The sequence below is a fragment of the Saccopteryx bilineata genome, chromosome 9, assembly GCF_036850765.1.
Source record: "Saccopteryx bilineata isolate mSacBil1 chromosome 9, mSacBil1_pri_phased_curated, whole genome shotgun sequence".
NCBI lineage: Eukaryota > Metazoa > Chordata > Mammalia > Chiroptera > Emballonuridae > Saccopteryx > Saccopteryx bilineata.
Window position 1 is genome coordinate 23,823,626 of NC_089498.1, and position 24,502 is coordinate 23,848,127.

The window sequence follows — 24,502 nt, forward strand, 5'->3', positions numbered from 1 at the left end:
TTCCTCAAGCTGATGAAGGGCATCAGAGAAAAGCCCACAGATGACATTATACTTCTTTTTTTTTTTTTTTTTTTTTCTTTTCATTTTTCTGAAGCTGGAAATAGGGAGAGACAGTCAGACAGACTCCCGCATGCGCCCGACCGGGATCCACCCGGCACGCCCACCAGGGGTGACGCTCTGCCCATCAGGGGGCGATGCTCTGCCCATCCTGGGCGTCGCCATGTTGCGACCAGAGCCACTCTAGCGCTTGGGGCAGAGGCCACAGAGCCATCCCCAGCGCCTGGGCCATCTTTGCTCCTATGGAGCCTTGGCTGCGGGAGGGGATGAGAGAGACAGAGAGGAAAGCACGGCGGAGGGGTGGAGAAGCAAATGGGCGCTTCTCCTGTGTGCCCTGGCCGGGAATCGAACCCGGGTCCTCCGCACGCTAGGCCGACGCTCTACCGCTGAGCCAACCGGCCAGGGCCGACATTATACTTCTTAATAAAAGACTGGTTGCTCCTGACCTGTGGTGGTGCAATGGATAAAGCGTTGATCTGGAAAACTGAGGTCACAGGTTCAAAACCCTGCACTTGTCAGGTCAAGGCACATATGGGAGTTGATGTTTCCTGCTCCGTCCCCCCTTTCTCTCTCTCTCTCTTACTCTCTCTCCTCTCTAAAATGAATAAATAAATGAAAAAATTAAAAAAAAAAAAGACTGGTTGCTTTCCCCCTGAGATTAGGAGCAAAACAAAAATGTCAGTTCTCTTCACCATCATACTGGAACTTCTAACCAGGGCAGTTAGGCAAGAAAATGAAATAAAAATCATTCAGAGTGGAAAAGAAGATACTTAACACCATAGATATACTTTAAAATTTTCTAGTAGCCATATTTTTTTTTTATCTTTTTTTTTAAGATTTTATTTGTTGATTATTTTAGAGAGGAGGGAGAAAGTGGCAGTGGAGGGGGGCACGGAAAGCATCAACCTGTACTAGTTGCTTCTTGTCTGTGCCTTGACCGGGCAAGCCCCGGGGTTTCAAACCGAAGACCTCAGTGTTCCAGGTCGACACTTTATCCACTGCGCCAGCACAGGTCAGGCTCTAGTAGCCATTTATTTTAAAGTAAAATAGAAATAGGTGAAAATAATTTTTAAAGTATGCTTTATTTAACTCATTGTACCCAAGATACCACTTAAATATGTAATTATTATAAAATGGTATTAATGAGATATTTTATCTTTTTTATTTGTACTAAATCTTTGAAATCCATTGTATATTTTGTACATACATACCTTAATTCGGACTAGCCACATTTTTTTTTTATTTAAAAAAAAAGTTTATTTAGAAAATTACATTTAAAGGGGTGACATTGATCAATAAGAGTTTATAGGTTTCAGGTGAACATTTCTATAGCAGCTGAACTGTTGATTATGTTGTATACCCATCACCCAAAATCAAATCATTTTCTGTCACCATATGCTTATTCCTCTTTACTCTCTTCCCCCAGGGCTAGCCACAGACCAACTTTGCTCAAATGGAGCCTTGGCTACGGGAGGGGAAAAGAGAAAGAGAAAGAGAAAGAAAGGAGGGGGGAAGGGTTAGAGAAGCAAATGGGTGCTTCTTCTCTGTGCCCTGACTGGGAATTGAACCCAGGACATCCACACACCGGGCCAATGCTCTACCACTGAGCCAACCGGCCAAGGCTGATTCATATACTTTATAACTTGGTTTACAGCATCACACTTCCAAAATGTCAAATACATTTTGATTCTACTATATACATTTAACAGTATAAGCCAAGTATAAATATGGATTATCCCTGTTTATGAGTTTCATTAGTAGAATGATCTGGTCACATAAATTAAATTGCATGATACTTGTCAGTGATCTTGGTCATCAGCAATAACAGTTTTGTTAGTGGTAGTGCTTTCGGGTTTAGTGAGAGCCAAGAAGGACCTGTGGTTAACCAGATTCAGTCCCTGAATCTCCCTACCTCCTGAAGAGATATTTTTGAAAGAACAGGGCATTGTTTCTGAGCACCAAGCCTTTTACAGAACCGGCTCTATCAAGCTATTCAGAGAGCTGATGATATCTTGGACCTGAAGTTCTGCATGGATGGAGTTCAGACTGCTTTGAGAAATGAAGATTATGAGCAGGCTGCGGCCCACATTCATCGCTACTTGTGTCTGGACAAGTCAGTCATCGAACTCAGCCGACAGGGCAAAGAAGGTCAGTATCCTAAACTCCTGATTCCTAGTTAGGTTACAAGCATCTGTAATCTGAACTAGGCACACTCAACCAGGAAAAGGTTCTTAGGGCCCTGGCTGGTTGGCTCAGTGGTAGAGCGTCCGCCTGGCGTGTGGAAGTCCTGGGTTCGATTCCCAGCCAGGGCACACAGGAGAGGCACCCATCTGCTTCTCCACCCCTCCCCCTCTCCTTCCTCTCTGTCTCTTCCCCTCCTGCAGCCCAGCTGAGGCTCCATTGGAGCAAAAGATGGCCTGGGCGCTGGGGATGACTCCTTGGCCTCTGCCCCAGGCGCTAGAGTGGCTCTGGTCGCGACAGAGCGATGCCCTAGATGGGCAGAGCATCGCCCCCTGGTGGGCGTGCCAGGTGGATCCCGGTCGGGCGCATGTGGGAGTCTGTCTGACTGCTTCTTCGTTCCCAGCTTCAGAAAAATACACACACACAAAAAAAAGGTTCTTAGGAAATGTCTGGCAGTAGACCCTATATGGGGCCTAGACCATCATCCCAGGGCAGTGTTGTTCCTAGTTTATGGAAAAGGAAATTGAATCCAGATACCTGTTCTCTGACCAGTGTGTTCTTTCACTTTCCCATATAGCCCACTTAAAAAACTAAATTCAGCCTGACCTGTGGTGGCGCAGTGGGATAAAGCGTCGACCTGGAACACTGAGGTCGCCGGTTCGAAACCTTGGGCTTGCCTGGTCAAGGCACATATGGGAGTTGATGCTTCCTGCTCCTCCCCCTTCTCTCTCTCTCTGTCTCTCTCTCTCACTCCTCTCTCTCACAAAAAATCAATAAATAAAATATATATAAAAAAAAACAACAAAACTAAATTCTTCCCCTGGCCTGGGTAGCTCAGTTAGTTAGAACATTGTCCTGATATGCCAAGGCTGCGGGTTCATTCCCTGGTCAGGAGACACATAAGAATCAACCAATAAATGAAACAAAAAAATCAATGTTTTTCTAAACTCAATTAATAAATAATTTTTTTTTTTTTTTTTTTTTTTTTTCCAGAGAGAGTCAGAGAGAGGGATAGACAGGGACAGACAGGATCGGAGAGATGAGAAGCATCAATCATCAGCCCTTTGTTGCACATTGCGACACCTTAGTTGTTCATTGATTGCTTTCTCATATGTGCCTTGACCGTGGGCCTTCAGCAGACCGAGTAACCCCTTGCTCAAGCCAGCGACCTTGGGTCCAAGCTGGTGAGCTTTTTGCTCAAACCAGATGAGCTCGCGCTCAAGCTGGCGACCTCTGGGTCTCGAACCTGGGTCCTTGGCATCCCAGTTCAACGCTCTATCCACTGTGCCACCGCCTGGTCAGGCTAAATTTTTTTTTATTAAGCTCTTAGCCTCATATTTTAGGTCTTCCATTTTAGCTTTTTTTTTTCCTAGCCTTCTTTCATACTATTCACTCATACATCCATTCATTGTGGAAATATTTATTTCTTTTATTTGAGACAGACAGACAGATGGGAAGAGAGAGAAATGAGAAGCATCAGTTCTATATTGCAGCACCTTAACTGTTAATTGATTGCTTTCTCATATGTGCCCTGACCAGGGGGCCCCAGCCAAGCCAGTGACCCCTTACTCAAGCCAGCAACCTTGGGCTTCAAGCCAGTGACCTTTGGACTTCAGCCAGCAATCATGGGGCATGTCTATGATCCCATGCTCAAGCTGGTGACCCCACCTTCAAGCTGTTGAGCCTGTCCTGAAGCTGGATGAGCCCATACTCAAGCCAGTGACCTCGGGGTTTCAAACCTGGGTCCTCAGTGTCCCAAGCTGATGTTCTAACCATGGTGCCACTGCCCGGTCAGGCATGCAAATATAGGCATGCAAATATTTCTTGAGCTCCAAATGTCAGGGCATATATAGTTGACCCTTGAACAACATGGGACAACAACCTCCTGCACAATTGAAAAATCCTCATATGATTACAGTATTACTTAAAATACTCTGCAAATACACTTTATCTTTCTGTTTCTGTTCCTTTATTCATTACATTCCCTTTGCCTGAAATATATGTTCCCCCTGTTGAGGTATCAAGATCCTGCCCATCTTTGAGAGATGGTATGTCACTTTTAGGAGGCCTTTCCTGATTACTCAAACAGAAATGTGATTTGTGGGCACTTTTATTATGGTATCTATTATATACTGAATTTTATTAGTTATTTCTGCACAAAGCTTATCTCTTTCACTTGGTTATAACTTCTGTGACGATTATAGCTTATTCATCTTTAAAATTTTTCTATTGATATGAGAGGGAGGAAAAGGAGGGAAAGGGGAAGGGAGAGAAAGAGCGAGAACCAAGAGAAAAAAGCATCAGCTCATTTCACTTAGTTATGTACTCTGGTTGCTTCTCACACATGCCCAGTCTGGAGATTGAACCTATGACCTTCACGTGATGGTGCTGTATCTATCTATTGAGCCACCTGGCTAGGGCTAGCTGATTGATCTTTTCCTTTTTTTTTTTTTTTTTTCAATGAGAGAAGGGGGGATAGACTCCCTCATGAGCCCCAACCATGATCCACCCAACAACCCCTGTATGGGGCTGATGCTCAAATCAGCCGAGCCATTCTCAGTACCTGAGTCTGTCTCTTGGACCAACGGAACTATCTTCATGAACCAATGGAGCCACTGGCTGTGAAAGGGGAAGAGAGAGAGAAGGAGGAGGGAGAGGCAGAGAAACAGGTGGTCACTTCTCATGTGTGCCCTGACCAAGGATCAAACCCAGGATGTCTGCTGGGCCAGTGCTCTATCTACTGAATGAACTGGCCAGGGCCTAATTCATCTTTTAATCATCCATATTACTAGAACTGTACAATGTCTTGCACACAGTCAATGTTTAACACGTTGTTGTTTTTAATGAAAAGTGGTACACAGACTAAGTGGCATTAATTTTCATTTTCCCTGTTACCTAGGGAGCATGATTGATGCCAACCTGAAATTGCTGCAGGAAGCCGAACAGCGTCTCAAAGCCATTGTAACAGAGAAATTTGCTATTGCCACTGAGGAAGGGGATCTGCCCCAGGTGGAGCGCTTCTTCAAGATCTTCCCACTACTGGGTTTGCATGAGGACGGATTAAGCAAGTTCTCAGAATACCTTTGCAAGCAGGTATGGCCCCCCATTGCTTGGCAGGATAATGGTATGGTTCTCTGTTTATATATTAGGGCACTGCATAGATCCAGTGTCTGGATACTTTCTCACCTCTGGATTTGACTCCCCTTTTCTGCTCTTACTGTAGCAAGACTGGATGCATGCATTCATTCAGCATTTATCTATTGCCGGTATACTATGTGTCATGCATGGCCTAGACATCTGCTGATGCATGTTTATTTCCAACAGATCAAGTTAAAGTATCAGAAAGTTAAAATGCAAATTCTCTGACAAGTTGACTCATCCTTTCCAAGCTGTGAGCCAGGAACTGGCTTCTTTTAAGAGCATTTGGAGTTTTTGGTTAGTGGTTTTAAGACTTCATACCTGGATTGAGTCTCAAAATAAGCCACAGTGCCTGACCAGGCAGTGGCGCAGTGGACTGGGACACAAAGGACCCAGGTTCAAAACCCCAAGTTCGCCAGCTTAAGCGCAGGCTCATCCAGCCTGAGCGTGGGCTCACCAGCTTAAACGCAGGGTCACTCGCTTAAGCGTGGGATCATAGACATGACCCTGTGGTTGCTGGCTTGAGCCCAAGGTCACTGGCTTACGCCCTAGGTTGCTGGCTTAAGCAAGGGGTCACTCTGCAATAGCTCCTCAGAATTGATGCTTCTCATCTCTCTCCCTTCCTGTCTATTCCTGTCTTTCCCTCTCTGTCTCTGTCACAAAAAAAAAAAGCAGCAGCAGCAGCAGCTAGCTACAGTTAAAGTCTCAGCCCTCTTCCCTGACCTTAGGTGGAGAGAAGCAAATGCCAGCAGGCATGTCTGTCAGAGAAGGTTGTTGTTTTCTTTATTTTTTTTTTTTTTATTTTTTAAGATTTCATTTATTCATTATGGGGGGGGGGGGAGAAGGGGGAAGGAGCAGGAAGCATCAACTCCCATATGTGCCTTGACCAGGCAAACCCAGGGCTTTGAACCGGCAACCTCAGCATTTCCAGGTCAATGCCTTATCCACTACGCCACCACAGGTCAGGCTGTTTTTTATTTTAATTATGTGTCAGTGCATCCTGTACCTCACCCCCAAATTCTGTATAACGAAACACTAATACGCTGTTAAGAAAAATAATATAGTTCCATGTGTGCTGATATATGCACTCTCTAATATATGTGGTTTGTTAAGTTAAAGTATGCTACTGTTGGCCCTGGCTGGTTGGCTCAGTGGTAGAGCATTGGCCCGGTGTGTGGATGTCCCAGGTTCGATTACCGGGACATTTGTTTCTTCACCCTTCCCCCTCTCCTTTCTCTCTATCTCTCTCTTCCCCTCCTGCAGCCAAGGCTCCATTGGAGCAAAGTTGGCCCGGGCGCTGAGAATGGCTCCATGGCCTCTGCCTCAGGCACTGGAATAGCTCCAGTTGCAATGGAGCAATGGCCCAGGTGGGCAGAACATCGCCCCCTGGTGGCCTTGCCAGGTGGGTCCCGGTCAGGCGCATGGGGGAGTCTGCCTCTCTGCCTACCCACTTCTCACTTCAGGAAAAATACAAAAAAAAAAAAAGTTTGCTACTGTTCTTGTTTAAAATGAATTGCATGGCAGTAAAGATGAATGCTTGTATAAGCATGGGATATTTTTGGAAGATTTAATAGTAATCATCTCTAAAGATGGGAATTATATTTAAAGACATAGATAAGAGGAAGAACTAACTTTTTACCAAACACTTCTTTATTCCTTTTGAACATATCAGTGTTTGTGTTTTATCCATTCTAGAAAAGTGAGTAAAAATAAAACTCAGGCCCTGGCTAGTGGCTTATTGGATAGAGCATCGGTCAGCATATAAACGTCCTGGGTTCAGTTTCTGGTCAGGGGACACAGGAAAAGTGGCCATCTGCTTCTCTCCTCCTCCCTCTTCCCTTTTTCCCCTCTTCTCCTCCCACAGTCAGTGGCTTGATTGGTTCAAGCACAGCCCCAGGTGCTGAAGATAGTTCAGTTGATCTGAGTGTGGCAGCCTCAGGCACTAAAAATAGCTTAGAACTCAAGCATCGGCCCAAGATGGGGTTGTCAAGTGAATCCTACTTGGGGTTGGGGCACATGCAGGAGTCTGTGTTACTATCTCCACATCTCTCAATTATAAATTAATTAATTAATTAAATATAGCTGTTTATGGTACCTTTTTAAAAATTAATACTTTGCCATCTGGACTATCTTTAAAATGACTTCCACTTTTAATCCTTTAAAAGTTTCTTCAACAGTGCTCAGATTCCTCATCCTGCTCAATAAAATACCATTTATGATAACTTTGGGGTTTTTTGTTTGTTTTGTTTTTTGTGGGTTGTTTTTTTTTACAGGGACAGAGAGTCAGAGAGAGGGATAGATAAGGACAGACAGACAGGAACAGAGAGAGATGAGAAGCATCAATCATCAGTTTTTCATTGTAACACCGTAGTTATTCATTGATTGCTTTCTCATATATGCCTTGACCTCGGGCCATCAGCAGACTGAGTAAACCCTTGCTGTAGCCAGCGACCTTGGGTCCAAACTGGTAAGTTTTGTGGTTTGTTTGTTTGTTTTTGTTTTGTTATTTTTGTTTGGGGGTTTTTTTGTTTTGTTTTGTTTTTTTGCTCAAGCTGGCAACCTCGTGATCACGAACCTGGGTCCTCCACATCCTAGTCCGACACTCTATCCACTGCGCCACCGCCTGGTCAGGCATTTATGATAACTTTGAATTATACTTTAAGATGATTTTTGAAATTGGGGACTTTGTCCCTTGGCTAATGGAAGTACATATTTTCAAGAGAAGAAAAGCATTATTTATACCTCTGAGTAGAAGAACAGCTACCACTGTGTTCAAGTTCCTTGTCTTGTCTGAGGCTTACACAGCACAGAGCTCTCAAGGACAGTTCTGCTGTGCTGCCTAGGCTGTCACGCATCAGGGGAAACATGGGAAGAGGAAGGCAGTGGGAAAACTGAGGCTAGCCTTTGGTGTGAGAAATATGTATATGTGCATTTTCTTTTTCTTTTTTTTTTCCAGGTGGCCAGTAAAGCTGAAGAGAATCTGCTGTTGGTACTAGGGATGGACATGAGTGATCGAAGAGCTGCAATCATCTTTGCAGACACACTCACTCTCCTGTTTGAAGGCAAGCTTTTCTCCACTCTAGGGAGGTTATAGACCTTAACCTACCTAACACCTGTGTCCTAGCTTTTCTTCTCCCCATCAACCTGATGCCTTTAAATGAATCTTGTAATTTACTGTATACTGGTTTGTTGGAGAATTAACTTCCTGATTCATCATCAGATTAGCAAAGATTGGTTTGATCCTCTCTAGCCCTCAAGACCAAACTCTAAGAATAAATGTAACCCTAAAATACATCACTGGGAAGAGAGCAGTGCTGATTTTTAAAGATGTTCCTGTAGAAACTAACAATATAATAGGAAGAGCCTGCTGGTATACCAAGCATAGAACATATTTAACAGACAAGTTTGTTTAGCAACTTCCAGCACTGACAGGAATCATTTGTATTCATTTTGGGAGGTGAAACACTCAGAAAGGGTTGAGTTAAACCTTGGGTCAGCTTTGGCTGGAAAAGAGTTTACTTTGTGGAGAAAATATTTGGAATCCAACCCTCTTACTTTCTCCTCTCTAGGGATTGCCCGCATTGTGGAAACTCACCAGCCAATAGTGGAGACCTATTATGGGCCAGGGAGACTTTATACCCTGATAAAATATCTGCAGGTGGAATGTGACAGACAGGTGGAGAAGGTGGTAGACAAGTTCATCAAGCAGAGGAACTACCACCAGCAGGTAAGCAGGGGAAGTTCCTCCAAGGTTTGGAAATAGCGTTAACCAGGAACACCTAATGGAATAAACTTGGGTGGGGGGAGATGCAGACAAGAAAAATGAATGCCAAATACAGACTGGCCTGCATCTTGCCTATCAGGACTTGAGGTCCTGATGGTCTCAATACAATGATGATAGTCTCAATACAGGATGGAGAAGGAACTGGAAAGGACTTCATGACAGGAACACTATAGCAACAGTAAGCCAGTTCTCTCTCATAGAATGTGCAACTGTGCTTTCTGGTGATTTGAGACTTTTATTTGTGAAGATCCTATTAAGTGTCAAGTGATACATCTCATGTTTCTCCTTAGTTCCCTTAAGAACTAAAGGTAACTTTTGCTTTTTCAGGGCTTTATTTCTCCATTCCATTGAGCAGAAAAAGAGCAGGACTTAGATTTAGTAGTCCCATGGACTCTAGACAGGAGTCCATTGGAACACTATTAACATCATTGTTAAATACAACAATAGAGGTGAGCATTACCATCTAAATTAAAAGTAAACCTTTGGCTCATTGTCCTGAAAGGCTACTTTTGGCTTGGCTGTTAAACAACTAAACCTAAACATTCTTGTATCCCAGAAGTTTGGAGTGGCTAACAATAGGCAGATAGGAGGAAGTTGGGGAAGAGCATTCTCATTTGTGATGTTTTACAGTTTCGTCATGTCCAGAACAACTTGAGAAATTCTGCAACAGAAAAAATAGAACCAAGGTAATCCTCTCTTTTTCAACCCATAGGTGTTTGGATTGGCAATCAGGTGTCATTCAGAGACTACATTTAGAATGTGGTTTATGTTTTTCTTGTTCTTGTTTTTAAGAGAGAGTGGAAGGGAATTGGAAAGAGAGAGAGAGAGAGAAACTTCAGTTTGTTGTTCCATTTATTCATGCCATCATTGATTGGTTCTTGTATGTGCCCTGACCAAGGATCAAACCCGCAACCTCAGCATGTTGCAATGATGCTCTAACCAACTGAACTACCCAGCTAGAGCCTGGTTTATGTTTTAAAATGTTGTATTTTTTACTCTTGGAGGTTTTTTTGATTTACTTTTGTTATTTTGATTTTTTAAGTGAGAAATGGGAAGGCAGAGAGACAGATTCCTGCATGCACCCCGACCAGGAACCACCCAGCAAGCCAACTAGGAGGCGGTGCTCTGCTCCCCTGCAGTCGCTGCTCTATTGCTTGGCGACTGAGCTATTTTCGTGCTTGAGGTGAGGCCATAGAGCCATCCTCAGTGCCCAGGGCCAACTTGCTCCAACTGAGCCATGGCTGCAGGAGGAGAAGAGAGAGAAGGGAAAGGGATAGAGAAGTAGATGGTCGCTTTCTTTGTTTTCCCTGACCGGAAATCGAACCCAGGATTTCCACACACCAGGCAGATGCTCTTCCACTGAGCCAACCAGCTAGGGCCAATTCTTGGTGTGTTTTTTTCTTGTGTTTTTTTTTTAAGATTTTATTTATTGATTTTAGAGAGGAGGGCAGAGTAGTGGGAAGCATCAACTCATAGTAACTGCTTCTCTTATGTGCCTTGACCAGGCAAGCCCAGGGTCTAGAACTGGTGACCTCAGCATTCCAGGTCAATGTGTTATCCACTGCACCACCACAGGTCAGGCAACAACTGGTTTTCTTAAGTAGAATGTGTCATACAAACAAGACATACATATAACATGTGTGGTTCATAAAGAATAATGGATCATTATCAATACCTTTGAAGTCCCCAAAGTAACTTTCCTTCTCTCCCTCCTCCAAAGGTAACTATTATCCTAAAATTTTAGGCTTTTAACTTTTCTAATAAAAATAACATATGCTTATCAAAAGGAAGTCCAGCCTGACCAGTGGTGGCACAATGGATAGAACATCAACCTGGGACACTAAAGTCCCTGGTTTAAAACCCAGAAGTCACCGGCTTGAGCATGGGCTGTTGGCTTGAGCTTGGGGTCACTGGCTTGAGCACGGGATCATCAGCATGAACCCAAGGACACTGGCTTGAACCCATGGTTGCTGGCTTGAGCAACGGGTTGCTGACTTGGTTTGAACCTTTGAACCTGCCCCCATCAACTCCCCCCTCATCAAGGCATGTACAATAAGTAATTAATGCACAACTAAAGTGAAACAACTACAAGTTGCACTCTCTTCTTTCATGTCTCCCCTCTCTCCCTCTCTCACTAAAAAAATAATAATAATAAATAATAAAAGTACAAAAAAAGGAAATCCAGACATTTTAAAAATGCATTCATTCAGCACATTTTTATTGATTACACATTACCTGTCCTTGACACAGGAAATATGGCAGCAAGCAAGGTGAGCAAAACAGTCCTAATTCTTTTTTTTTTTTTATAGAGAGAGAGAGTCAGAGAGAGGGATAGACAGGGAGACAGGGACAGACAGACAGGAACAGAGAGAGATGAGAAGCATCAATCATCAGTTTTTCGTTGCGACACCTTAGTTGTTCATTGATTGCTTTCTCATATGTGCCTTGACCGCGGGTCTTCAGCAGACCGAGTAACCCCTTGCTGGAGCCAGCGACCTTAGATTCAAGCTGGTCAGCTTTGCTCAAACCAGATGAGCCCGCGCTCAAGCTGGCAACCTCAGGGTCTCGAACCTGGGTCCTCTGCATCCCAGTCTGACACTCTATCCACTGCGCCACTGTCTGGTCAGGCCTAATTCTTTTTTTTTTTTTTTTAAGTGAGAGAGTGAGAAACAGGAAAGGGGAGAAGTAGCAGCAACTAGTAGTTGTGGAACTTTAATTGTTCATTGATTGCCTCTCATATGTGTCTTGACTGGGGTGCTCCAGCCATGCCAGTGACTTGGGTTTCAATCCAGTGATCTTTGGGCTCAATCCAGTGACCATGGGGTCATGTCTATAATCCCATGCTCAAGCCAGCAACCTTATGCTCAAGCTGGTGAGCCTGCACCCCAGCCAGATGAGCCCACACTCAGGCCTGATGAGCCCATGCTCAACCTGTATGAGCCCACACTCAAGCTGGCAACCTTGGGGTTTCAAACCTGGGACCTCAGCATCCCAGCTCAGCATTCTATTCATGGCACCACCACCAGTCAGTTCCAAATTCTTTCTTTGTGGTGTCTCTGGTCTCTAGTGTTTACTGTATGCCAAACACTGTTCTAAGCACTTAAATATTAAATCAGTTATTCCAGGTATTCTCAGCCTCAGTACTGTTCATGTTGGATTCTTTGTTATGGAAGATTATGCATGCATTGTAGGACATTTAACATCCCTCACCTTTACTAGATATCGGAAACATCCTCCATTTGTGACAACCAAAAATGGCTCCAGACACTGCCCAATTTTTTCTGAGCCCAATTTTTTCTGAGGTTTAAAATCACCCTCAGTTAAGGATCACTGAGTTTATCCATAAACGTTTTTTATTGATAAGGAAACCAAAGCCTAGAGAGCTTAAGTGGCTTGCCCAAGGTCATATAGCTAGAAAGTGGCAAAGCCAAGAAAAGAATCCAAGCAGTCTGACTCTAGAGTTCATGCTGTTAATCACTATGATATATTAAGTGTAGGGTACAAGAAAACATGGAATAAAGGGATATAACATATGCTGATGAACTTCAAGGAAAAATTCCTGAGGACATGGCCTTAGATCTGAGACCTTAAGAGTAGTAAATAGGAATAAGAGGTGAAAAGTGTTCCAGGTAAGAGCAGGGAAAATATTTGCAAAACACCTTCTGTGTTTGAAAAAGTGAAAGAAGGACAGTGCAGAGAGTTGGGGAAAACCTGATATGAGATGAATCTGAAGAGGTTGTTAGAGTTAGGCCATTCCAGGTCTGTGTCCTAAGAACAACGGAATTATTTATTTATTTATTTTAGCGACAGAAAGAGGAACAGGCAGGAAGGGAGAGGGATGAGAAGCATCAATTCTTCATTGCGGCACCTTAGTTGTTCATTGATTGCTTTCTCATATGTGCCTTGACCAGGGGTCTACAGCTGAGCCAGAGACCCCACGCTTAAGCCAGCAACCTTGGGCTTCAAGCCAGTGACCCTGCACTCAAGCTGGATGAGCCCATGCTCAAACCGGTGACCTTGGAGTTTCAAGCCTGGGCCCTCTACATCACAGCCCAAAACTCTATCCACTATGTCACTGCCTGGTCAGGCTGGAAATCTTTATTATGATATGACGAGATTTATGTTTTGAAAAGATCTTTTGGATTTCAGTTTGAAAAATGGATCCGTTTGTGTATATAAACTGAAGTAGAGCTTCAACTTCATTTTTTTAATGTACATATCCATTGACCTAGCACAAATTATTGAAAAGACTTACTTTCCTGTTGTCTTAACACTCTCCTTGGAAATCTGTTGGTCATAAATGTGAAGATTTCTGGATTCTCAATCTATAGATCTATTCTTATGTTAGTACCACACTGTCTTGATTGCTGTAGCTTTGTAGCAAGTTTCGAAATTGGGAAGTGTGAGTCTTCCAACTTAGTGTTTGTTTGTTTGTTTGTTTGTTTGTTTTAGATTGTTTCAGCTATTCATCTGGTATGCCCCCAAATCTCATCACAGCCAAATAAAAGATTGAGGAGATGTGATTTCTTTCACATGAGGCATAGATAATTTTTATGCAAACTGCTAACAAAAACACACCTCTCAATCTCTTATTTAGCCCTAGCTAGATTTTAGGGGGTAAGTGAAATGTATGGTTGACAGCCGTTTCTGATTATAACTGGGTCAGCAGAGCCAGGATGACCATCTGGCAGAGACCTTGTGGACCTAGTGGGGAGAGGTATTTGGGGCTGGGTTTGCCCTGCAACTATCTTAGAGAATCCAGTGTTCTCCTGCTTATTTCTGCTCCATGTGTCTCAGGGAACTGGACCCCATCTTGACTGAGGTCACCCTGATGAATGCCCGCAGTGAGTTGTATTTAAGCTTCCTTAGGAAGAGGATCAGCTCCGATTTTGAGGTGGGGGACTCCATGGCCTCAGAAGAAGCAAAGCAAGGTAAAAGGCATTTCCGATATTCCTTGGAAAGGCTGGGGTTTGGCTGGCCCTACTGTTTCATAGTGAAGCCACAGATCTCTTTCTAAGGAAAAAACCATGCCCTCTCCGGATAACTTGGTTGGTTTGAGCATTGTCCCAAAGTGCAGACGTTGCTGGTTTGATCCCCAATCAGGGCACAGACAGGAACATCTGTATGTGTTTTGCAACACATACAGGAACAGATCTTCTTGTCTATTTCCTGCTCTCTCCCTCCCCCTCTCTAAAATCAATAAAATAAACATTTATAAGTAATAATAAGTAAGGGAAAAACTGGGACTTGTTAGCGTTGGGGGGGGGGGGGTGTCTATGGCCAAATTGTCTCCCAGGAGAAAATCTGGACTTAACCAAATTTGGAAATTGGACTGGTCTTTGAAGCCATCTAATCATTTACAGACAAAGGCTAATGCCCAGAATGATAAAAATTACTTTCCTCTGTTCTTTTCCCCACACCATTCTTTCTTACCAACATTGGTTTAAGGACTGGTGTTTAAATAGGTGATATGTGCACATGATAGGTAGATATACAGACAGATGGATTAGATAGATGATAGATAGATAGATAGATAGATAGATAGGTGATAGATAAATAGCAAGAAAGGAAAAATATACATAACTTCATAAAGGAACTTTTAGAGTGATAGAAATATTCCAAACTGGATTGTAGCAATTGTTGCAAAATATAAAGTTACTTAAATAATTATTGAGTTGTATACATACAAAACTATGATTATAGCTATGTAAGTTATGTACAAATTTGGAATAAAAACTAGAAAGGAGCCTGAAGAAATGAAAATGGTTGATCTAGTTCCCTTGAGAAAAAAGAGTGAGTATTCTTTCTTGGCTGTCTCCTAGAGCACCAGAAGTGTCTGGACAAGCTCCTCAATAATTGCCTTTTGAGCTGCACCATGCAGGAGCTAATTGGCTTGTATATTACCATGGAGGAGTACTTCATGAGGGAGACTGTGAATAAGGTAGGACAGAGGACACGTCTCTTTGGAAATGGGCCCTTTCCTGTCCAAGAAGCCAGGCTGAGGGAAATGACTGAGGCGTGTCACGTTTCTTGGTCTTGCTTTGAGAATACCCTTACATGCAGACTGAGTGGCACCACTTTGTTTAGTTAGCTTTGGAACTGTCGTACTCTTCATAAATCCAGGTGGGGCTTCTTTCCCAAGGATCAAAAAAGAACACCTCAGCTCCTCAGGGAATCTACTTGTTCCCTGCCTCCCTAGAGGTGTGTGGGTAAGGAGTCTCAGGGAAAAGGGCCGCTCCTGGTGTCCTGCATCCCAGGTAACAGTTGTCTTCAAGGCAAAGGCCCTAAGTATTTTTACTTAATTTCTTAACATAGTGACCAGTAGGGAAGTGAGCTATCTTAATAAGGAAGATCCACACCCAACTCTGACCAGAACAGACTGTCTGGGGGAAAACATGGATAAGGTATAGAAAATGAAGCAGAGCCAGAGCCTATTTCAGAACCATCTCAAACATTGACATGCAAAACTGGGACCCTTGCCCTGGCCGGTTGGCTCAGCGGTAGAGCGTCGGCCTAGCGTGCGGAGGACCCAGGTTCGATTCCGGCCAGGGCACACAGGAGAAGCGCCCATTTGCTTCTCCACCCCTCTGCCGCGCTTTCCTCTCTGTCTCTCTCCTCCCCTCCCGCAGCCGAGGCTCCATTGAAGCAAAGATGGCCCGGGCGCTGGGGATGGCTCTGTGGCCTCTGCCTCAGGCGCTAGAGTGGCTCTGGTCGCAACATGGCGACGCCCAGGATGGGCAGAGCATCGCCCCCTGGTGGGCAGAGCGTCGCCCCTGGTGGGCGTGCCGGGTGGATCCCGGTCGGGCGCATGCGGGAGTCTGTCTGACTGTCTCTCCCTGTTTCCAGCTTCAGAAAAATGAAAAAAAAAAAAAAAAACAAAAAAAAAAAACTGGGACCCTTACTGGATGCTTTGCCTTTTGGATAGGCTGTGGCTCTGGACACCTATGAGAAGGGCCAGCTGACATCCAGCATGGTGGACGATGTCTTCTACATTGTTAAAAAGTGCATTGGGCGGGCTCTGTCCAGCTCCAGCATTGACTGTCTCTGTGCCATGATCAACCTCGCCACCACCGAATTGGAGTCTGACTTCAGGTATGGTTGACACTTTCTCATTTCTAGCAGGCAGAAAGGTCCTAATTGTGATTGATTACTGAGGCCCATTTATTTCTTCCCTTTTTTTCTTATAATAGTTCAGTTCTATGCATGATACAATCTCTTATCCATAGCACAACATTCTTGGCTCCAAACAGCTATACAGCCAGATGTCCTATGAACCAATTCTATGTTCCCTGGACTACATTGGAGGTGGTGTCATTGGCCCTCAGACCTACAAAAGAGACCAGGAAGTTCAGATGAAGGTGATAGTTGTAATGTTAACACTCATAGTTACCATTACTACAGACCAGGCACTATGCTGATTGCCTGCTCATGTTCAGTCCTAATAACAACCCTATGAGATAGGAACTATTAGCTCTATTTTATAAGTGAGGAAACTGAGGCTTAAGGAAATTCCAGCCTGACCAGGCGGTGGCACAGTAAATAGTGGCAGACTGGGACACAGAGGACCAGGTTCAAAACCCCAAGGTTGCCGGCTTGAGTGCAGGCTAATCCGGCTTAAGTGCAGCTCACCAGCTTGAGCTCAGGTCACTGGCTTGAGCATGGGATCATAGACGTGACCCCATGGTCTCTGGCTTGAGCCCAAAGGTCGCTGGCTTGAAGCCCAAGGTTGCTGGCTTGAGCAAGAGGTCACTCGCTCTGCTGTAGTCCCCCCACCCCCCACCCCGTCAAGGCATATATGAGAAAGCAATCAATGAACAATTAAGGAGCTGCAATGAAGAATTGATGATTCTTGGCCGTGGGCGGTTGGCTCAGCAGTAGAGTGTCAGCCCAGCATGTGGAAGTCCCGGGTTTGATTCCCAGCTAGGGCACACAGGAGAAGCGCCCATCTGCTTCTCCATCCTTCCCCCTCTCCTTCCTCTCTGTCTCTCTTCCCCTCCCACAGCCAAGGCTCCATTGGAGCAAAGTTTGCTCTGGGCACTATGGATGGCTCCATGGCCTCCACCTCAGGCGCTAGATTGGCTCTGATTGCAACCGTCCCCTGGTGGGCATGCCGGGTAGATCCTGGTTGGGCACATGCGGGAGTTTGTCTTCTGCCCCCCTCCCACTTCTCACTTTGGAAAAATACAAAAAAAAAATTGATGTTTCTCATCTCTCCCTTTCTGTCTGTCTGTCCCTATCTGTCCCTCTCTGTTTCTGTCTCTGTCACAAAATAAAAAAGGAAATTCCATCCCCTGTCAAAGATAGCACACCTTATATGTGGTGGGATATGGACTAGAGTCCCAAACTGACTTTCTCAGAACCCATTCTCCCAGTTTTTCTCAACACGACAAGTCATTAAGTTGTACTGCTGAGTTTGTTAGAGCTCAGTGGTCATAAGTGAAAGCTTCATAGGAAGTCAAGAATTAGCTATTCTTCTCTGTGTGCTCTTGTCACCAGTGCCCCTGAGGGGCATTGATATCTCTCCTACCCTGGCTGCTTTATAGTCCTCTCAAGGATTGGTTATAACCCCAAGAGAGCAACTTGTGCTGCTGTCAGGATAGGAGGCCCTCTGGAGGCCAGATTGAGCACTGTCAATCCTCAATTTACCCCTATGCCATTCTGCTCCCCTCCAGGGACGTTCTGTCTAACAAGCTGCGAATGGGCTTCCCAGCCACCACTTTACAGGACATCCAGCGTGGGGTGACTAGCGCCGTGAACATCATGCACAGCAGCCTCCAGCAGGGCAAATTTGACACAAAAGGCATTGAGAGCACTGACGAGGCCAAGCTGTCCTTCCTGGTAGGTAGCCCCACCTCCTGGGAGCTGGGTGGGTTTATCTCGAGAGGGTAAACTACGCCCTCTAAGCTACAGTATAACCTTCAACTGGAGACTTTTCCTCTAGTGTCTATGTAGGAGGAAAACCCCTTTAAGGAAAGCTCTTCCTAGAAGGTTCTAAAGCCATTTCTAACCCAGGCACCTATTTCTGAGGAGCCTGAGCCGGAACAGGCACTGTTCCCTGCCTGAAAGTTTGGATGTCTCAGCTTTACGGAGTGCTTGTCCCTAAGAGCACGATCCAGCTGTTCCGGGGCTCCACTGAGTATCGAGTGTAGCGTGCATCTGCCACAGAACCAACTGGAGTATCTGTGCCAGGCCCCCAGACAGCTTCTCTGAGGACAGTCCCCCAGCACGGGTGGGGGCCAACCCTGTAAGCCTACCAGCACTGCTTTTCTAGCACGCTTCTTAGGCTTTCAGCTTTCTCAGAAAGGTGACCTATTAAAGCCCTTAGCTGCCCAGAGTGACATATGTGGTGAAGCAGTGAGTCTTCCCAGTTGAGGGACAGCTGGTGAAGGAGAAGTACGGGAGGATGAAAGGGCTTACACAAGGAAGCAGCTAGTTTGTGATGAGCCAGAAAGAGCACCGATGAGTCCTGAGCTCACATTCGGGCCTCTGGCACTTCCTGTCTTGGCATGAATGGGAATAGCACTGTCAGAGGGCATTCTGCCTCACCCTTACATTGGCCAGACGCTAGTCTTGGCTCCTGAGGGGCAGAGGCTGAAGGAAGCATCCAACAGCAGAGCTTCAATCAGTACACGGAGGGGGGCTCTGAGTGAGCACCCCAGTGTTGGATGCAAAACTGCATGCATAGATTTTTTCTGGAAGCAGGGTGCTTAGCTTTTCAGACTCTTAATTCCCAAGAGTTCAGAGCTGTTACTTTCTTAGACAGAAACCTAAACATAGTAATATCTACCCATTCTTGTACAAGGGAACCCACAGTGACTAGTCCTCAGACAGATCCAGTATGGAGGCTCGTCAGGCAGCCCCACTCTCTTCCTGTCATTGCAGATATTTTCCCTGGGCATGGGTTCTGTTGATCTGGAATGTCATGGTTGCCAAAAAAGAGTATAGCTCCAAGAAGCTATTGCCTCTGAATATGGTGCCTTTGGAGAACTTTGCCAAAATGTCTGGCTTCATATGATCATGGATTGACTTAAATTTTTTCATTTTGTTTACACTCCATTTCATTCTTTATAGAACTTATTTTATTCTTTCATTTCTTTGTTCAGAAACGGCTCCTTGTTACCTACTACAACAAAGTTTGACATCCTTCTCTGGTGGTTGTTGAAGGCCCTCTGAATCTGACCCATCCTGCCACTCTAGTCCTATTTTCCACTACTTGGGTCTGCAAGTCCCCATCAGACTAATGGCTGCATTCTTGCATTGGCTACTCCCATTCAGACAGTTTTATTGTTTGAGGGCCAGAAGATAAGGCCAATAAGAAAAGTGGTGCTGGCCCTGGCCGGTTGGCTCAGCGGTAGAGCGTCGGCCTGGCGTGTGGGGGACCCGGGTTCAATTCCTGGCCAGGGCACACAGGAGAAGCGCCCATTTGCTTCTCCACCCCCTCCCCTCCTCTCTGTCTCTCTCTTCCCCTCCCGCAGCCAAGGCTCCATCGGAGCAAAGATGGCCCGGGCACTGGGGATGGCTCCTTGGCCTCTGCCCCAGGCGCTAGAGTGGCTCTGGTCGTGGCAGAGCGACGCCCCAGAGGGGCAGAGCATCGCCCCCTGGTGGGCAGAGCATCGCCCCTGGTGGACGTGCCGGGTGGATCCCGGTCGGGCGCATGCGGGAGTCTGTCTGACTGTCTCTCCCCGTTTCCAGCTTCAGAAAAATACAAAAAAAAAAGAAAAGAAAAGAAAAGTGGTGCTGCCTGAACTGTGATGGTGCAGTGGATAGAGTATCAGCTTAGAATGCTGGGGTCTCTGGTTCAAAACCCTGGGCTTGCCTGGTCAAGGCACATATGAGAAGCAAGTACTACGAGTTGATGCTTCCTTAAATTTTTTATTTATTTATTTTTTTACAGAGACAGGGAGTCAGAGGGATAGACAGGGACAGACAGACAGGAATGGAGACAGATGAGAAACATCAATGATTAGTTTTTCATTGCACGTTGCGACTTCTTAGTTGTTCATTGATTGCTTTCTCATATGTGCCTTGACTGCGGGCCTTCAGCAGACTGAGTAACCCCTTGCTGGAGCCAGCGACCTGGGTCCAAGCTGGTGAGCTTTTGCTCAAGCCAGATGAGCCCATGCTCAAGCTGGCGACCTCGGGGTCTCGAACCTGGGTCCTTCCACATCCCAGTCCAACGCTCTATCCACTGTGCCACCGCCTGGTCAGGCAAGTTGATGCTTCCTGATCCTCCCTCCTCCCCTAGTTCTCTCTCTCTCTCCTCTCTCTAATCAATAAATAAAAACCTTTTTTAAAAAGAAAGGGCCTGAGTGCCTGACCTGTGGTGGCGCAGTGGATAAAGTGTCGACCTGGAAACACTGAGGTTGCCAGTTCGAAACCCTGGGCTTGCCTGGTCAAGACACATATGGGAGTTGATGCTTCCTGCTCCTCCTTTCTGTCTGTCTGTCTGTCTCTCTCTAAAATGAATAAATAAATAAAAATTAAAAAGAAAGGGCCTGACCAGGCAGTGGCACAGCAGATAGAGCATTGGAATGGGATATGGAGGACCTAGGTTTGAAACCCTAAGGTCTTTGGCTTGAGTACGGGCTCATCTGGCTTGACTGTGGGCTCACCGGATTGAGCGTGGGGTCACTGGCTTGAGTTGGGATTATAGGCATGACCCTATTGTCACTGACTTGAGGCCAAGGTCACCAACTTGAGCAAGGGGTCACTTGCTCTGCTGTAGCCCCCTGGTCAAGGCACATATGAGAAAGCAATCAATGAACAACTAAGGTGCTGCAACAAAGAATTGATGTTTCTCATCTCTCTCCCTTCCTATTTGTCTGCCCCCATCTGTCCCTTTCTCTATCTCTCTCTCTCTCTGTCTCTCACAGAAAAAAAGAAAAAAGAAAGGTGATGCTGAATGCTTGGTGACAGGTTTCTAGTTTTTCTGATATCAAGTACTTATAATGACATCACTCTCACCACAGAGCCTATCTCTTTTGTCACCATAGTTCATTAGGTTCTCAAGATGAATTTCCCCATGATGCTGACGTATCATTCACCATGAGTTGGGATAAGCCCAGTTCTTGCTTACCGGGGCTGTCAGTATAAGGAAATTTTGAAGTGAATACCATTTGAACCCAAATCCATTTTCACCTCATGACATTACTCTTGGGGCCCTTAACACCTCAGAAACATTTATGTTGCCATCTTCATCCTCGAGCTGTCATGACAGTGCAGTTAATGCCCTGGAAGCTAGCGATGTTAGCAGCGGTGTGATAATGGAAGGCCTAAGTCTTATCCCCGCACAGCAGAAGCAGCCTCAGCACTGTCAGCAGGGCTGCTTTTCAGTGTCGGCTGCCAGACATTGATAACAGATGCAGTCTCAGGAGAGGAGGGACCGTCCTAATCTCAGCCCCCTGGGGCTCTGGATTTTTCTTTTTTTTTTTTTTTTTTTTTTTTTTTTTTGTGGCAGAGACAGAGAGAGTCAGAGAGAGGGACAGATAGGGACAGACAGGAAGGGAGAGAGATGAGAAATATCAATTCTTCGTTGTGGTCCCTTAGTTGTTCATTGATTGCTTTCTCATATGTGCCTTGACCCAGGGGGGCTACAACAGACCGAGTAACCCCTTGTACGAGCCAGCGACCTTGGCCTCAAGCTGGTGAGCTTTGATCAAACCAGATGAGTCTGCGCTCAAGTTGGCGACCTTGGGTCTTGAACCTGGGTCCTCCACATCCCAGTTCGACGCTCTATCCACTGCGCCACTGCCTGGTCAGGCGATTTTTCTTTAACTTTATTTTTTCCATTGATTTGAGAGAGAGAAAGGAAGGGCAAGGAGGGAGTGAGAGAGAAACATCAACTTGTTTTTCTACTTAGTTCCATTTAGTTGTGCACTCATAAGTTACTTCTCATATGTGACCTGACCAGGGATCAAGAGACGATGCTCTACCCACTGACCCACCCAACCAGGGCCTGGGATTTTTCTTTTACCCTGAAATCCTGAAGCTCCTGACTCATCTCTTGAAAATTGGCTTATCCCTACATCACCTCTGTTTTTCTGGTCATGCTATCAGCACACCAGTTCATAGGCTATGTGATTCTCTCAAACTAAGTTCCTGCCCCACACAGCCTCTAGGGTAGTATTCCTTCTCCATAGCTGTGCTCATATGGCATTCATCTGCTTTAATCCTGTCGCCCCATTGGCCACAGGACAGCAAAGCACCCAAGTTCCACCTCTGCAGCTCCACCTCTTACCCTTCTTCTGCACTTGTCTGTGCACTGACTGCTGATTCCCAAATACCTTTTGGAGTTTCCTGCCTCTCTGTATTTGCTTATGTTATTTCTTCTCCTTAACACATCCATTCATTCAACAAATGTTTATTGAGAAACTTTAGGCACTGTTCTCTTTTCTGGAGCTGCCTGCTAGTCACAAGTAGCTGTTTAATTTTTTTTTTTTTTTTTTTTTTTTTTTTTGACTGGGATTTAACTGGCAACCTCCAGTCTCTGGAATGAACTCCAACCAACTGAGCTATTCAGCCAGGGCTTGACTTTTTTTTTTTTTAAGATACAGAGAAAGGAAGAGAGAGAAGCATTCATTTGTTGTTCCACTCAGTCATTCATTCATTGGTTGCTTCCTGACCAGGGATCAAACCCACTACCTTGTTTCAGGATGACACTCTTTTTTTTTTTTTGTATTTTTCTGAAGCTGGAAACAGGGAGGGAGAGACAGTCAGACAGACTCCCGCATGTGCCCGACCGGGATCCACCCGGCATGCCCACCAGGGGGCGATGCTCTGTTGCAACCAGAGCCACTCTAGCGCCTGGGGCAGAGGCCAAGGAGCCATCCCCAGCGCCTGGGCCATCTTTGCTCCAATGGAGCCTTGCTGTGGGAGGGGAAGAGAGAGAAAGAGAGGAAGGAGGGGGGAGGGGTAGAGAAGCAGATGGGCGCTTCTCCTATGTGCCCTGGCCGGGAATCGAACCCGGGACTTCTGCACGCCAGGCCGACGCTCTACCACTGAGCCAACCGGCCAGGGCAGGATGACACTCTTAACTGACTGAGCTAACTAGCCAGGGCCTGTTCTAGCCTTTTAAATTCAGCTCTGCCATGGAACTTTCCTTGAGTGCATCAGACTAAAATGTTTTTTCTTTCCTCAAAATGGCCTTAGCAGTTTGTGCCTTAATTATCACTTTGTCACATGCTGCTTTTTATGATTGGTATTTCTGCACCTAGCTTAAAAGTCCATTGAATTATGAGAGAAGGAGCCTTTGGCCTAAAGTGGGGAGACCTGAAATCTAATCCTGGCTCTAGCCCTGTGGCTTGTCACTCTCTGAGTTTCTGTCTCTTTACCACGCTTTGTTTTTCTTCTTGGTGTTTATCACTACCTGACATTATAAAATATGTATATTTATTAGCAGACTTCCTTTCTGGGATATAAATTCTATGAGGAGGTGAATGTTGTCTGTTTTGTTGACTGGTTTCTCCCTGGTGCCTAGAACGGTGTCTGGTAGGTAGTGGGCGCTAAGTAAATATTTGTTAACTCTTGACTGACCTTGGTGAATCATTTTACCTTCTGAAAAGCTTTGTTCCTATCTATGAGCTGGCTTGATGATGCTTGTTTTTCAGAGGGTATTTGGATTAGGAAGTGCCCCCTGAGTGCCAGGCTCTCAGGAAGTATTTCTTTAATGAGTGTCAGTCTTTGCTGACCACTGACCTGGACTTGGAGGTTTGAAGCCTCAGGATTTCTCCCAGACCTGTGTGCATAAACAAGGCAGGAAAAGACCTGAATACTTACTTGGGTCACAACCTCTGAGGTCAGGTTGACTTTGTGTCTGGGTGTCAGACACAGGAGAAAGGATGAGTCTAGTTCACCATTCTGCCCAACTTGAAAGCTGAGGGTCCTGCCTAATGACGGTACTATGGGCCTTCCTTACCCTCATCTGAGCCTCAGGAGTGCAGCTGTCAGCCAGTCTGGCACTGGAGTGGGTACAGACCAGTGAACAAGAAGTCACATTCTTTGTCCTCATCTCCCAGGTAACTCTGAACAACGTGGAAATCTGCAGTGAAAACATCTCTACTCTGAAGAAGACGCTGGAGGTACAGAGGAAATTGCTTGTCAGCTTTCAGCCGCAGCAGCCTCCACTGGCTTCACTTTGAGAGAGAGCCCTGTACACTCATCCTAGTGGGGACTGTGGCATTTCCTAGCTTGAGCCAGCTTTCCTGCAGAGCACTTGAGGGGATTCAGTAGTGTTTGACTAGTAAATCAAGAGGTAGCAAGGCATCTCTGGCCAGTATGAGGAGCTCTGGCCCAAGATTTGGAAGATCAGAATTCAGATTAGACCTTCCAGCACATACTTAGCCT

At 45.5% G+C, this 24,502-nt stretch overlaps 1 protein-coding gene across 1 annotated transcript in view; it reads left to right on the forward strand.

The window, feature by feature from the left end:
* Window positions 1-24,502, forward strand: part of COG4 (component of oligomeric golgi complex 4) — a 34,923-nt gene that overhangs the window by 4,009 nt on the left and 6,412 nt on the right. The window contains exons 4-13 of the mRNA XM_066242060.1: window positions 2,031-2,205; window positions 5,138-5,331; window positions 8,333-8,438; window positions 8,946-9,103; window positions 9,791-9,846; window positions 13,958-14,091; window positions 14,983-15,101; window positions 16,086-16,252; window positions 17,833-17,998; window positions 24,175-24,237. Of these exons, the coding sequence (XP_066098157.1) occupies window positions 2,031-2,205; window positions 5,138-5,331; window positions 8,333-8,438; window positions 8,946-9,103; window positions 9,791-9,846; window positions 13,958-14,091; window positions 14,983-15,101; window positions 16,086-16,252; window positions 17,833-17,998; window positions 24,175-24,237 (1,338 nt within the window). The remainder of the gene's footprint in view (window positions 1-2,030; window positions 2,206-5,137; window positions 5,332-8,332; window positions 8,439-8,945; window positions 9,104-9,790; window positions 9,847-13,957; window positions 14,092-14,982; window positions 15,102-16,085; window positions 16,253-17,832; window positions 17,999-24,174; window positions 24,238-24,502) is intronic.